Source organism: Penicillium subrubescens, assembly GCF_028828155.1.
Source record: "Penicillium subrubescens strain IBT 31985 chromosome Unknown utg000002l_segment0_segment0, whole genome shotgun sequence".
NCBI classification, from domain to species: Eukaryota; Fungi; Ascomycota; class Eurotiomycetes; order Eurotiales; family Aspergillaceae; genus Penicillium; species Penicillium subrubescens.
In genome coordinates this window covers 7,483,160-7,497,586 of record NW_026643152.1, presented here as the reverse complement: position 1 = coordinate 7,497,586, position 14,427 = coordinate 7,483,160, and the positions used below count along the sequence as shown (strand labels likewise).

General features: G+C 52.1%; 6 protein-coding genes across 6 annotated transcripts; 2 read left to right on the top strand and 4 right to left on the bottom strand.

Moving 5' to 3' along the window:
- Positions 1–204: 204 nt before the first annotated feature.
- N7473_004037 (uncharacterized protein) lies at positions 205–2,225 on the bottom strand (the record flags this gene model as incomplete). The annotated part of the gene is made up of 3 exons (XM_057149977.1): positions 205–1,576; positions 1,638–1,773; positions 1,859–2,225. 3 exons carry the CDS (start codon positions 2,223–2,225, stop codon positions 205–207), a joined length of 1,875 nt encoding a protein of 624 aa, XP_057013631.1.
- A 217-nt stretch (positions 2,226–2,442) lies between these two features.
- N7473_004036 (serine/threonine-protein phosphatase 2B catalytic subunit) lies at positions 2,443–5,065 on the bottom strand. Its single transcript, XM_057149976.1, has 5 exons — positions 4,645–5,065; positions 4,239–4,570; positions 3,905–4,162; positions 2,928–3,838; positions 2,443–2,864 (listed from the first exon to the last, which is right to left on the bottom strand). The coding sequence occupies exons 1-5, from the start codon at positions 4,760–4,762 to the stop codon at positions 2,801–2,803; spliced, it is 1,683 nt and encodes a 560-aa protein (XP_057013630.1). The 5' UTR covers positions 4,763–5,065; the 3' UTR covers positions 2,443–2,800.
- Positions 5,066–5,804: 739 nt separating this feature from the next.
- Positions 5,805–7,888, bottom strand: N7473_004035 (class I SAM-dependent methyltransferase). Its single transcript, XM_057149975.1, has 11 exons — positions 7,591–7,888; positions 7,470–7,522; positions 7,358–7,414; positions 7,274–7,303; positions 7,169–7,210; positions 7,044–7,116; positions 6,937–6,977; positions 6,857–6,882; positions 6,612–6,798; positions 6,121–6,549; positions 5,805–6,062 (listed from the first exon to the last, which is right to left on the bottom strand). Exons 1-11 carry the CDS (start codon positions 7,612–7,614, stop codon positions 5,999–6,001), a joined length of 1,026 nt encoding a protein of 341 aa, XP_057013629.1. The 5' UTR covers positions 7,615–7,888; the 3' UTR covers positions 5,805–5,998.
- Positions 7,889–8,596: 708 nt separating this feature from the next.
- On the top strand, positions 8,597–9,206 carry N7473_004034 (uncharacterized protein; the record flags this gene model as incomplete). Its single annotated transcript, XM_057149974.1, has 2 exons — positions 8,597–8,612; positions 8,683–9,206. The coding sequence occupies 2 exons, from the start codon at positions 8,597–8,599 to the stop codon at positions 9,204–9,206; spliced, it is 540 nt and encodes a 179-aa protein (XP_057013628.1).
- Positions 9,207–10,088: 882 nt separating this feature from the next.
- On the top strand, positions 10,089–11,141 carry N7473_004033 (Voldacs domain-containing protein; the record flags this gene model as incomplete). Its single annotated transcript, XM_057149973.1, has 2 exons — positions 10,089–10,381; positions 10,490–11,141. 2 exons carry the CDS (start codon positions 10,089–10,091, stop codon positions 11,139–11,141), a joined length of 945 nt encoding a protein of 314 aa, XP_057013627.1.
- Positions 11,142–11,478: 337 nt separating this feature from the next.
- N7473_004032 (uncharacterized protein) lies at positions 11,479–14,169 on the bottom strand (the record flags this gene model as incomplete). Its single annotated transcript, XM_057149972.1, has 1 exon — positions 11,479–14,169. The coding sequence occupies one exon, from the start codon at positions 14,167–14,169 to the stop codon at positions 11,479–11,481; it is 2,691 nt and encodes an 896-aa protein (XP_057013626.1).
- Positions 14,170–14,427: the final 258 nt, after the last annotated feature.

Sequence of the window (14,427 nt, the reverse complement as noted above, 5' to 3'; positions counted from 1 at the left end):
GTCCAGACCTTGTTCTCCGTTAGTACAATCCCTCTAAGCGTCCATTACGAGTAGACAAGGATAAAAATCATTGCGCAAGCTAGAACCCAAGTCACGGCATGGCACATAGCAGAGTAGTAGATTGTACATCTAGGGCGACGTCTAACCTAAAATCACAGATAAATATACATAGCCTGGGATCATTGCACATATCCCGCGACATATTCAAGCCCGGGCACTCTCAAGAGCTTTTCGGGCACGGGTGATCATCTCACGCGTCCGGTGATCAGACAAGTCTTCCAGCTCCTTTCCACCATCGCGCACAATCTTACGCAGGAGCGCCTCAGTCTCCAGCAGTGCTGTGCGGCCCTCATCGCGAACTTCTTCCTCCCAGAAGTCTCTTGCAACATCCCACTTCTTCTGCTGGCGGCGCAGCGAGTAGATGAGACCAACTGCAGCCAGGGTACATGATTCATAGACCGAAGCCGAGGGTACGGAGACGTATGTGAGAGCGGAGAGAGCGGAGGTCAGCGTGGTGGTGGAAACGCTGAAGAGGACGAGGCTCTGCGCGAGAGCCTGAAGGGAGGGAACGGTCGTGGCGAGTAGCTTGTTGCGCATGTCGGGGATCTGGGTAGGCCAGGGAGGCGGAGTCGACTTGGCAGGGGCCGTGTCGAACGTGGATTCGGGAGCGGTAGAAGGGGTAGCATCCTCCAGCAGGCCAGCCTGCTGGTATTTCCCGGACGTCCAGATGACTTCGCGCTCTGCGCGGCGGAGGAATCGTTGACTCAGAATCTCGGATGTGATCATGCTCACGTCGTCAACGCGCCAGAAGAGCTTCCACCATGCTAGGCCTCGCCAGCGTGGACTAGCAAAGCCCGCTTCTAGAGAGCTGCGTAGCTCAGAGTGTGCTTGCTCGGCCCATGTACTGATTCCATTCTCAAGTTGAGAGCGGACCTCTGGAGGGGTCACACTCCCTGTCTGGTTCTGAATCGCCTCGGCATCTCGAATCACGACGCCCTTCTCTGCTGCATCAAGCAACGACTCGATGAGTGGAGCTAGAGCAGGATTCAAAGCCTCTTCATTCACTGCTTGAGAAGTCGTTGACAGCCAATCAATAACAGGCTGAACACCGCTACCATTCCATCCACGCTCATATTCAGAGGCGTTTTGAACGGACTCGCGAATCTTATCCAAGGCCGTAGTTGCGCGCTCAATATCAACAAATGACAGGCGATCACTGTCACGTTTCTGATCTGCCACGGAAAGCTCAATGGCGCCGCGTACTGATGCCACCTCATTTTGGAGGTTCGACCGACCCATCAAAGTACTGAAAGCAAGCAGGCCATCCACTCCCGAGCCACAGATAATACTGCGGTGCACGGGATATCGCACAAAATTTTGCCGCCCAGAGTGTGATGTTTGAATAGTAACATTCGGCACGAGGAAGGACTCGGCAGATAATGTCGCACCGGATGTGTCTGGCTCGGAGCCGATAGAACTGACGAGGATTTCGAGATTGCCCTTTTTCAAGATAGGCGAGCGGATGGTGATGGTAGGGAGGAGATCATTTGGGATAGACTCGGAGACTTCGCCGTACCTAGAAATCCAGGCGGGTGGTTAGTAGACCGCATAATTCTGATCAACAAGCTGCTACATACCGAATAAGCAGGCCCCTCGAAGGGTCAGAGTCGTAGCCTTCCAGTATATCCTCCCAACTCTCACGCGGCCCAAGGGGGTCAGCAAAAAGCAACCGAACCAATTTGCGAGCAGCATCTGCATTATCCAATCCGAGTACTAAAACACACAAGCAAGGATCAGCCACTCAGCTCAATGAAAAAGCCAATCCGACTCAGAACTCCTCAAAAGCATAACAACTCACCAGCAACCCGAATCAAAGGCTCCTCCGACTCCAATCCACGCAGCGCAAGCGACAACCGACTAACGCTAACCTGCTCAATAGCCGCATCCTTAACTCCACTCAAAGCATCATACAGCTCCTTGAACCGCGGCGGAACCGTTTTACCCGCCGAGATCGCAGGGGAAGTTGTGAAAGGTCGAGTGCGAGTCGTCGGCACTGTCTCTAAACGGTGAGCATTTCGGCGCGCAGTCTCGATTTTGGGGCTGCCGGTTGTACGTGTCGAGAGCGTTCGGCGCCAGGTTGAACAGGACGGGCAGTAGAAGACACTCGTGTTGTCTAGAGAGCGCGATAGGCTCTGTTGGAGCACATTGCGCAGTTTGGCGGGCATTGCGACGCTATTTGAGGGTTGTGGGCGCGTCCGCAGCGAGATTGGCCTGGCCTGGCGGGCGGATGGGGAGGATGAGGTCGGGAAGTGAAGGCAGGTATTCGGGCTTGGCAGTGCTCCACCGGCCACCACAGCCCTGTTTAATTGCGGATCTACAATGAGTTACATCTGTATGTACAACATAGAATATTTGGACCGGATATGTACGAAGGGAACAAAGTGTGGTAAAATTAGGCCATCATTACATGATATTGTTTTTTCGCGCCTTGGATCCGAGACCTGCATTGAGCCTGGCTACAGAAAGGAAATCTACTCGGTCCATTGAAAAAATCCAAGACAGGTTAATCGCACAGATTGTTCGGGAGCTATGCTGAAGGCACCGTGTATTATGGCACACATACACATGTCGGAATAGCCTGGCGAAGTGGTAGGATCAAGCAGATAGATCAGGGTATCGTCTCGATCATGTCGTGGCAGAAGGAAGGGAGAAAGGGCATGCGCTGGAGAGGGGTAAGAGGGAAGGGAAATGCATAGATCGTGTCGTTATATCAGTTCAAACTAAACCCACGGCCAGTTTCCTAGGCCTCCTTGTTGGAATCGCGTGAATCGCGCTGGCGGCGACTACGACCGGCGCCGGCGGACCTAAGAGATAAATTGATTAGTCTTTGCGTCAGTGGCAGTCAGTAACGATCTGGGATTCCTTACATGGAAATCCGCCTGGCAATGGTCGCTAGCCCGGCATCATTGTCAGCCTCCTGCTGAGCGCGCTGCATGGCTGCCTTGTGCTCCGCCTCGCTCTTCTGGTAAACCTCCTCGTGGCTAGGAGGCAGACGCTCGTTCTGCAAATCGACCTTGCGGGCATCCTCAAAGTTGTGAATGGCCTGCTTGATACCCTCGGCACCCAGCATGAGGGTACCGGCCGGAAGACGGCCACCGGCTGCCGTTTTCAATTCACTGACACTCTCGGACTGCTCACGAAGAACCTGGAAGACACGCGACAGACGGCCAATAGCAAGAATCTTGTTCTTGATGGCCCGGCGCTTGAACTCGGTGGACTCGGTGTCAATGGGCATGGGAGGAGAGGCAGGGCCACTCGGGGAAAGGGTCACAGGGGTGTCCTCCTCCTCCAGCTCTTCCTTGGAGCAAGTGTTGAGAATGGCGATCAGCATATCGGTAATCTTCTCACCGACGAAGGGCAGAGACCAGGTGAAGACATCCATAAAGTTCGGCAGCCAGTAGGGGTGCGGGGTGCAGTTGAATTGCCGGATGTTCATAACATTGTTCTCGTATTTCAGGACAGCCGCCTTGTTGTTGTACACATCGAGGTAGTTGGGAGCACTGAAAATAGTCATAACACTCGGGAAGCCGGTTGTCCGTGTCTTTCTGTACATACGGTAACCGGCATCCTGAGCCTCATGGGCTCGAATGATCGAAAGCAGATTGTTTTTCTCGAGGAAGGCGCATGCGGCGGGATAGGAGAAGAAATAAGAGCAGCCACGAACACTGTTGTGAATGAAGAAATCGCCGGTCTTTTCCTGGCCGAATTCTTCCAGAGGATCGGCCCAGAGAATATCACACATCAAACCGTGGGTTGGGGGTTCGCGGAAACGATCGATCTATTCATTGCATGTTAGCTGACACCAATCACGACTATATCAACTGAGCCACCATCGATCACATACGGCCTTAATGTCCTCGAGAGTGTGCAGCTCCGGGCTGAGACCACCGTGGATACAGAGGAATTGCTTGTTCATGACCGCCGCCAGCGGCAGAGAACAGAAGGATTCGATGCACGCCTCGTAGATCCGCTCGCTATACTTGTGTTTACACTCCAGCTTGAACGTGAAGTAGTCCGTCAAGTGGCGACATTCATGGTTACCCCGCAGCAGCCAAAGCGAGTCGGGATACCAGATCTTCAAAGCCCAAAGATACAGAACACACTGCAATCAACCATCAACGGTTAGCCTTGGACACCACGCGATCTCCAGAACGCCCCGACTTAGTGAAGAAACATACCTCAATGCTGAAGTAACCGCGATCAACGTAATCACCCAAGAATAGATAGCGCGTCTCCGAGGGGTCGCCGCCAACCTCAAACAGCTTCATCAGATCGTAGTATTGGCCGTGCACATCACCACAAACAGTAATCGGGGCATCCATCTCCAAAAGATTGGGCTCCGCCCGTAGAACCTCGGTACCGGCGTGGATAATCCATAGTGCCTGATCCTCGGTCAAACGGCCTTCGCGATAGAAATGCTGCTTCAGGTACTGGAGATTGGGCTTGGACGGGTCTTCGGTGGACCAAAACATGTCATCCGGGGGAGTGCTCAGGGCCGGCGCTTGGACCTCTAATTTCTCAAACTCCGCGTTAGCGATCGAGTTGCGATGCGGCGGAATCAACCGAGAGATATGAAGCCTTTACCTTTGACCACCCGCTCCATCGTGGAGACCTGCGTGCCATCCTCCATGGTATGCAATGTGAAATCGATCTCGGGGACCGGCTTCTTTTCGGTCACCGCGCGCGCCAGGTTCCGATCCATCTTGGGCGGTTGATAGAATTCAGGGCCTTCAGAATCTCGAGAATCGGAGGTAAGGGGGGCTGAAGGAGGGGGGAAGGTTAACGGAGGAGGGGGGGATAGGACGGCGCGGGAGATGTGGCGGGGTTTAGACACTGGGCGGGATGGACGTCCCAGTGAGGGAAGAAAAAGATGAGATCAATGGAAGACAGAGAGTTTTTATGAGGAGTGAAACTGTCCCAAAGATAGGCCAAGTCGGGGTTTGGAGAAGAGTCGCGTGGGATGGGGAAGGTGAAGTTAAGAAATGGGAAAAAGAGAAACAAATTGGATAAGCGGGCTGGGCTCAGCCGCTTGGGAGTGGTGAGCAACTTAGCAAGTGAGCAACTCCCACCAAAGTTGAGTGGATTTGTCGACTGGCGAACTGGCGGCCAAACTGTGGGCAGAGTGGGCCACGATCCGATCAACCCCGGCCTCGGTTGATAACCCTTGAAACTGGATCAGCGAGGCGAGAGATCAACAAGACGATCGATTCAGAACAAGTCGGGCATCACCTTCACCCTGTTGCCTAGCTTGCATTGTACTTGATCCTTATGGGAAGACTGAAGCTGATCGGCCATCACGCAAGAATAGTGTTGATGGCCTCAGGCAGAAGTTGGTCCCTGAGGGCAAATAACAGGGAAGCTTTCAGCTTTCCCCAGAAACGAACCAGTCAATCATCGAGGAGCTCCGTCAGCCACTTTAAACCACTCCACTGGCCATATTTTTGTAGAAATGAACCAGCTAAACTTTGAAATTATTGCATCTCCAAAAATATGAGCATTTGTGTCATTTCACCGAATCTACTCTGCCTCCTGTGGCTTTTGGGGAACTAGGCCCGATCGGTGCTAGACGCAATACTCGAAATCGGCGCTTGTCGGAAGTCTCCAGCGCTAATGAATACTACACGTTTAATAGCTAATTTTTGGGATGCTCGGTATTTTGCTACTAGTGTTGAGGGGTGGAATATCGCCTAAAGTATCCCGTCGATTGAGGCAGACTCGGCTGACAAGTGCTCGTTAAAGCCCAACAAGGTAAGAATCTCTTTAGTTGATGCATCTCGTAACCTCGATCGGACACATCCAATCACTTGCATTATGCTTGGCTGTATGCAATACATTGAACCAATTAAGTAGCTCAATTATTTGAGGCACTACTTTGCACCTCTGGCTGTGAAACACTACTCATTCGTAGCATTATATAGGAGAAATCGAGCTTATAGTATCAAGGGCTAAACTCCACTTTCACCCAGTCCTCATCCACCGGCTTTCTCGCCCAAATTCTCCTCCTATCAAATCATTAGTCTCGGATAAGAGCTCAGCCAAAAGCCGACAAACAAAACTTACGCCCTGTGATAAACATGAATCCGAGGATTAGACAGCTCCTTCCGCATCTTCGCCACATAAACCTGCACCCCCTCTTTCGTCCACGGCACCGGATCCCCATACTTAGTCAACAACCACATTCCATACCCTTCCATACCAATAAGCCAGTGCTGGTAATTAACAGAGCCGACTTCTTTCAGAATCTTGTCTCTCGGCCAGGGGCCGATGGGCCATTTATAGTCTTTTGTTTGGATGTCAACGAATCCGGCTTTTTCTATCGACCCTTGGAAGGTTCGCATGATTCCGAGGGGTCGGCCTGCTTTATTGGCTGCTGTTGTGAGCCGGTGTCCCCAGTCGAATAGTATGCTGTTGTTGGGGGCACTGCCGTCGTCGCACTCGATGAAGGAACTCATTTCGAGTTGTTCGATCCATCCACCCGGCTGGAGGTGACTATTGCGGGCATGGATGAGTATTTGTGGAACATCTTTCAGTTCAGTCACATGGGGACTCACTCGTAGCATTGTTGGTAAAGATGATCAGTTTCTTCCGGGGTAAACGCGGCGTCTAATAGTCTCAGATGCACCAAATCGAATGGATCACGCCACGTCCACTGCTGAAGAATATCATCGACCTCGAGTATACAATTCGGCGGCAGCCATGTCACAGGGGGCGGGAACAAGTCGACGCCGCGTACAGTTGCTATTTGAGGCAGGTTTGTTTAGATACGGAACAATATCTGTCAAGATCGAAAAAGTACCGTCAGGAAACAGATCGGCAACATCTCTAGTTTTTTATCAGTCACAATGATTCGTATCTGCAGACAGTAAGTATACTGACATAGCCCACGTGCCATTTCCCGTTCCAATATCCAGAATGTGCTAGTTGTATGGTCAGTTTCAATTTCCATGCAAGGACCCGGCAGGCCGAAACATTGCTAAACAAACCTTGGGCTTTTCCACTGGTGCCTGAAACAGGGCATTGCCCTTGTCAGAATCTATTATGAAAGCAAGAAGATGCCTGTTGAGATTAGCTTATCGGCACCGTGACCTATCCCTTGAGAGAGGCATACGAAGCTTCATAAGTCTCGAACATCTGTTCGTCGGATGGCACACTGCAAATTTGAGAGATTAGTGAGTTGCCACGGCAATCGACCAGATGAAGATTTTTCACTTACTGTGAGCCCTGTTCCCTCAGGGTCTGATATCTGTGCTTTTGCTCAGCATTTTAGCCCATACTATCTGACATGCGGTCGCCTTACTTTCGGCCATTCTCCACCAGCCCTTTATAGATAGACGATGCAATAGACGTCGTTTCCCTATCCCCTTTAGTTAGGAAATGTGATAAAGGCCTAATCTGGTGGATCTTCATACGATTGCCAATCCTGGGGATCATGATTATCTTTGATAAAATGCAGATCCGTGTCCTACTCAGAGAGGAGAAAAGCGGATTGTTAACAAACTTCCCTAGATTTTTTACCAAGGCCCTACTAACAGGAGCGATTATATCCTCAGACATAGAGGGCAACTGCCGAGTCGAAGAAGGTGGAAATAATCGAAGCAAGGATGACAAAATACCGTGTCCAAAAAATGGACAAAGGAAAGTACGACTACGGACTATATAAAGACCGCATCCTTGGTTCGAGGCTTAGCCAACAGGGGCCTGCTATGCGGGGCTAGGAACCCCATCTATTGAAAGTCACCTTAAAATTTCAGCGTCACCTACTTGCAAGGAGTTCACAGGACCTGGCAAACTCGCAAGTCCGCCCACGCAAGGACCAGTTCGAGTTCACATTCGGAGGGTGAGGCGCCCTTGAGCAGGGATTGACGCATTGAAAGAGACGAATGGGAGTACTGTGGGACTCTGAATCCAACTAAACTCGAATAGACAGGAGTCTGAGTGCGTTGGACCCTAGTCAGCTCTGAGCTTAGCTCGCTATTGTGACAACGTTGGAACAAGATCTTTCACTGCTCCACATCATAGTGAGAGAGCCAAGACCATGAAGTGGCCTTGAATTCGCTGTGAGATGCTTGGAAAGGTAACCACAGCTTCGAAGATCCCTTTGGAAAAACAGCCAGCGAGGACGGAATTTGTGTAATATCCCAAATGGCTAACGGGGCCGATCGGATGTCGCTGGGATGAGCTGCTATCACATTGGTGGAAGGTGTAGGCATATCCTTGCACGTTGAGTCCAGGGACAGCAACTACAACCCGTGTGCCTCGTGCAAGCATTCAAAATCACGTTGGCATCGAGTCATGTCATATCCACTTGGGCGGCAGCAAGATCAGCTGCATACAATGTGATTGGCATGGCTGAAGCGCTGGCCAGGTCTTACTCCGGAGTTGGTTAATTTCCTTTTAGAGTAAACGGGGGCTGGAGGTCGGAGCATCAGAGGAGGAGACGTGGGGCGGTGACCGGCGTCATCGCCGTAGCCCTCTCCGCATGTCAACACTCAACTGATCACACTCGCTGCAGGGCCAGCCGTTCAACTCTTCAGTCATGTACGACTCATACCGTCAGTGATCCTTCATTGCCCCCTACTGATATCTGCCTGCTTGCTCCATACTCATCGCCAATTCTTACAGGCCCCCACCTCCTCCTGGCCCAGGTGCCTCTAACCGTTTCGCCATTCATCAACCTCCCCGCCTCCGTCACCCTACCCTATACCTACAAATCAGTCCCTTCAACTCTCCCACAATCAGTCCTGGTAGATCCAAGCAACCCAGATGCCAAACCCCGATACGTCTTCTCCTCCAGCGGCGAACATGCAGCCCACCCAGACGAGATCCTGGCTGCCACTCAGTCTCTCGAACAACACTTGAAGAAGACCCGATCTGAGGCAGAAGGTGCTATTAAAGCTTGGGAGGAATCTATTCGACAGCGTGAGCTCGCTGAAAAGCGCCGTGTCGCACCTGGGTGGCTGGACAGCGACGAGAAATTACTTCAGCCGAGCAACGCTGGAGGATCCTCTGCATTTAAGGCTGATGAGGGTGGAAGCCTATTGGACAGCACTTCTGCTGATCAGGGCTCATCGAATCTGCCAGCGATGGTTCCTCGAGATGAAGGTGAGGAGTTGGACCGGGCATTTGGTGGACTGGGTGTGAAATGAACCCTGAGATAATGCTGGGCAGCATATCTTCCTCAACACACGACATCACTTCAATACCATTTCCGAGGTTTCACTTGAACACATGTGAGAACATACTCCATACCTGGCACGGCCATATTTGGTCATCAGTCGACTTGAAGTATACGGTCACGTGCTATCTCAACTCATGCATGCAAGGAACCGAGCTACTTGGTCAATAGATGGTGGTCATTTCATGGCCATTGACCCCACTACAGTCTGTGCATTCGAGTTAGCATCTGGTTTGACTTGGTCCGCATTTGTCGTGTTCGGCAGGACTCGTTGGGAGCTTCAAAGAATCCGCGACTCCTACATTCCAGCCTCTTGTCGCGCCTCCTGCTAGTTAGAGCGATTACATTTGTTAGATAACTTAGTAGCAACAAATTGCATTTAGGCTACCTTTCCATTCTCTTTTGTATATCTTTCCTACATTTAGTATCACAATCTTAGCTTTTATCCGGATCTCGCTGCTGAATTTTTGGAATTTTGCCCGTCTTGATCCTTTCCAGGACCATAGCCTTCTGCTACCTCCAGATATATTTTCGCGCAACCAGCTAGTATGGCAATAGGAAGAATTAGTTCACACATAGAAAAGCGGCACATACTGAAGCTTATTACATTAAAATAAATCTAGGCAGTTTATTAATTAAGAAGAAGCTCGAGTTGAACTACTTCTACTCCAAAGCCCACCGAGCTGGGAGGTACTGTCACCAACGAACCACGGAAGCAAAGCGCCCCTCCGCCGAAAGCTCCCGCAAGCTTTTTTCGCATCTTACCTACCACTGCACCGCGCCCAGCCCTTCGAGAGCTCACACACCCTCATCAATTATATCGAACTAGAAGGATAATTGCAAGGACATCACAATGGAAGTCCTCCACTCATCGCCCGAAGCATCCAGCTTCGTTACCATCGCTGAGCACCAGTCGCGGACACCAAGCTCCTTCCACAACGGACCGCCTGTTCTCTACTACCACAGCGAGCGATGCAAGGTCGTCATCCTCGAGCGTGACCTACTGGCCACGCCAGCTCTGAATGCGCTGCGCGGAGAAAGCGCCTCTACCAGTGGGACTAGCGCTGCGGCTGCGGCGCAAGAAGACGATGACGACGAGGGTCCTGAGGTTGCCATTGAGGGCTTGCATACCTGGGTGACGTCTGAGTAAGTTTTACCATCCTTCTGCGAGCAAAGCTCTACCCAGTATAGCTTGAATACTCGCCGTCCTTTATCGCTCCATATCTAGGATGAAGCTAACATATCCCTTCCTAGGAAATTCATCCTATACTCCCCCTCGACCTCAACCGGCGTCTCAATCCCCTACCCATCAATCTCGCTCCACGCAATCCAGCGCCTCCGCATCCCCGGCGCAACAGACACCGAAGTCCAAGGCCTATACATGCAAATCGCCATCCCCACCGCACCCACCTCCGAAGACGACGAAGAGCAATGTATCACAATGACAGTTGTCCCGCCCGAACTCACCCCCGAGCAGCGCACAGCCCAAGAAGAGACTAGCGACGAGACCGCCGAAACCCCAACGCAGATGCTCTACAATGCCGTATCCGCGTGCTCAAACCTGCACCCCGACCCCGTTGAACCGGGCGATGAGGATGAGGATGACGAGGAGTCGAAGCATTCGTTCTTCCAGTTTGGGCAGGAGGGGATGGGCTCGTTGAATGGGGATTCGTTGCCGCCGCCTGTTGATGGGAGTTCTGGGTGGATTACGGCGGATAATATGCATGAGTTTTTTGATGAGGAGGGGAATTGGATTGCGGAGGGTGAGCCTGCTTCGTTCCCTGGGTTGGGACCTGGTGCTGGGACTGTGAGGGCTCGGGAGGAGGAGAATGGGGATGGGGAGGGTCAGGATGGGGAGGAGGGTGAGGGTGAGGGTGATGAGACTAAATGGCGGAGGACGGATTAATTTGTATGACAGGATATGGGACTATGGATTGTTGGTGACAGTTAGGGTGAAAAGAGAAGACTCAAGATACAATTCATATAATCTATGATGAGAACATCAGACGTCAAATTAGATATTGATTTCTAATTACTACCTAGATGGTGGATATCAACGTAGAACGTGACACACGAATAGCTGCAAAGATGAATGCATTAGACAAAAGAAAAGAGAATGAGAACAAATGCTCCAGGCGAGTGAGAATAGAAAAGGAAGGTATAAGGCTTTTGAACGCAAGAATCATAGAATCCAAAGACGCCCTTGCGCCAAAACAGTACCAAACAACCACCGTGCAAACAAACTACTCCTTCAAGAACCCTTCGCCATCATACAAGCTGACTGGCGTCGCACACGTAACTCCAATACCAAGTCCCTTACTAGTAGGCGTTGTCATACCCCGCCGAACAGACGTCGGCGTTGGCGGTGCGCGATGACTATGCATGCGGATAGGGGATTGATTCCCGCTTTTGGAGAGCGTCCGCGGGATACTATTTTTCGCATATGTAGGCGAGAGATTGGTATCAAGTTGGAAGGTATACCCTGCTCCGAATTGCGTCGCAGCTAGCTTGGGCGGAGATGCGCTGCGATTAGCATCTTCCCAGATGGTGACCTTGTCTCGTACAGTTGAGACTTGGGAGCCGTACACAGGCGACATGGGACGCATTGATGAATCGAGGCCATTCACCAAGGAGCCTTGGGAGTCGCGGTTCTTCCGGAAAGAGTCGGTGCTTGTGTCGGTTCTTCCCCGTTGTGGTGAGTCCGTTGACTTGCGCCAGTCACTGCCCTGGGTGCCGGTGATGACTGGTAGACCAGTAGGCGAGGTAAGGCCCATCAAGGGCTCCGTGGGCTTGGGTTGTGGAGCATGTGTCGAATTCCTTCGGCCTGGCTTGCCCGGTTGAGTGCGTGGTCCTTTGAGAGGTGGGCGTCGAGGGCTGCCAGTGCTAATACCAGACGCGTTTTCACGGGTCGTTGGAGATGGATTATCACTGACTGCCCAGGCGGGTGGTTCTCGCTCAGGCGAAGGCGTATGCGAAAGAACTACTTCGCGAACAGGTGGCAATGCTGTGAAGAGACCGGGTAAAGTATGGCCCTTGGCCATGACGGGCGTGTCATCTGGGTTGTCAGTGGGTGCCTTCTTTCGCTTCTTAGATGGAGTTCGAGTATGCAATGTAGGTTGTGGTTCTTCAGCCAGAGGACCGAGCGAGCTTGGTGCTGATATCACAGGTTTAGTACGACGACTGCCACTTCCACGCTTTGAAAGTGGTAGAGGAGATGGTGTGTTGGCAGGCATGGAAGGCTGTGAGTTCGATGTCCCGTTGATGGTACTCTCCCGCAAATCTACTTCCTCCATGGCGTCCAGATCTTCAGGTTCTTCCTCGACTGTGGGAGAGAAGGCAGGGCCACCGAAAGTCATGGGCGGATGGATGGAGATACGAACACAGTTCTGTCGTCTGTGGCCTTTGCTCTTCCGCTGAGAATTGGAACCCTTGAGCGCGGATGGGAGAGGCCCCTTGATGGAGAGACTGGAACGCTGCAGCGGACTTTGCGGCATGTAACCGTTAGGCTGACTCGGGGAGCCAACAGAGAACAATGTGCCAGTGGAAGCTGGAGAGCCGCCATAGAACGGATCGTTTTCAAACTGCTCACTCTCGTAGACTGGCGGGGGTTGTTGAGGGTACTGGCTGACATACGGTGCATGCGCCAAATTCGAAGTAGGTGATCGCCAGGATGACCTATTGTCATTCTGATAAGCAGCCATTGACCCCGGGGTGCCAACGCGAAGAGATGAGTTTCTTTGCGGAGCAGTTGAAGATAGAGATTCACTGCGACGAGGCAGAGCAGTGGATTGGTTGCTGGCATTGCTTGGGTTTCGAGATGCTGTAGTCATGCTCCGACGGGGCGACATGGCTTCTTCTGAGGTCTTTCTGGGGCCGTCAGCGGTGGACGAGGAGCGAACGAGGAAATTCGGCGGTACTGATGTATTAGCAGCGATGAAGCTCCGACGGCCGTTCTTGACCCCAACATCATTGGCACTGAAAGGCACAAAAGAGCCGCCTGACGGGAAAATAGGCGAGGTAAGATCTGTGTCCGCAGAGCGTGGACCATTTCGACCGTCCTCCAAGATTGAGCTGTTGGTCGTGTCAAGGCTCATTGAAGAAAGACGCATGACCGAGTCGTTTCGCAAGTAGCTGAACCGCTCTTGAGGGAATGCAGCAGGAGGTGGCGGAGGAGGAATTGACTGGTCGGGAGCATGTCCTGCTGTTTGACTGACGATACTCCCACCTCGAATTCGAGTGGGTGATTCTTCATAGATCATGAGAGGAGGGTCAAATAGGTTTTGCGATAGAATGTTGTCCAACACAGGGAACGCTCGCTGTTGTTGACCTGGAGGAGGCCAGGCTGATGCAGGAGACATTGGGCGCATCCCTAGATGGAAACCTTCCTCCTCTCCAGGGATTTCTGGCGTTTGTCGTGGTGTCCGCTCGGCTGGTAGCTCCAAGACCCCTTCCACAGCTGATAGAGGAATATCATCCTTGGAAGTCCCAGTTGGGCTGGGTAGCATCTCGCTAACCGTAGCCATGGAGCCCATGCGCCGAAGCCCAGATTTTGTAAATCGCTTCGAGCTGGCTCTGCGAATCGAATTGCGAAGAGATCGTGCGCGTTCCATGAGAGGCCAGGAGGATTCGGGTTCGCTCTCTGACCGTAGCAGAGTTTCGCGTGATTCCAATTGACCCCATTCACCCGGTTTGCCGTACGGCAGATTGCCATGAGCCCTCAACACACTTCCTTCCTGGTGAGAAAGCTCGGTCAACGTATCCGGGTTGTAAGCTTTGACACGACGGGGGTTATCTCCCTCCTTTAGACCAAGCATTCGCATTGCATGTCGTTCTTTGCGGACTCGAACCCAGACTACGATCACGACGACTCCCAAGACGACGAAAAAGGCTGCGGCGGACGCGGCGATGGCGACCACGGCGCTCAGGCTCAGCATGGTGACGGTGGACGATGTACACTTTCGAGTTGAAATTGGATCAGAGCACGCGTGATCCGCGGGGATGGCGTTTGTCAGTCGTTCATCCGTTGACGGTCTTGAGTCGCGACGTTTGAGACGTGGTATACTTGGAGATCCTCACAATGCGATATGCTTAACCAAGGCCTGGTCAAGAGAACCTGCAGAAACCCAACGAAGTTTGCAACCACCAGAGACACGACAAACTGGAGGAAACGAAGAGACGCAAACCGGTGCAAC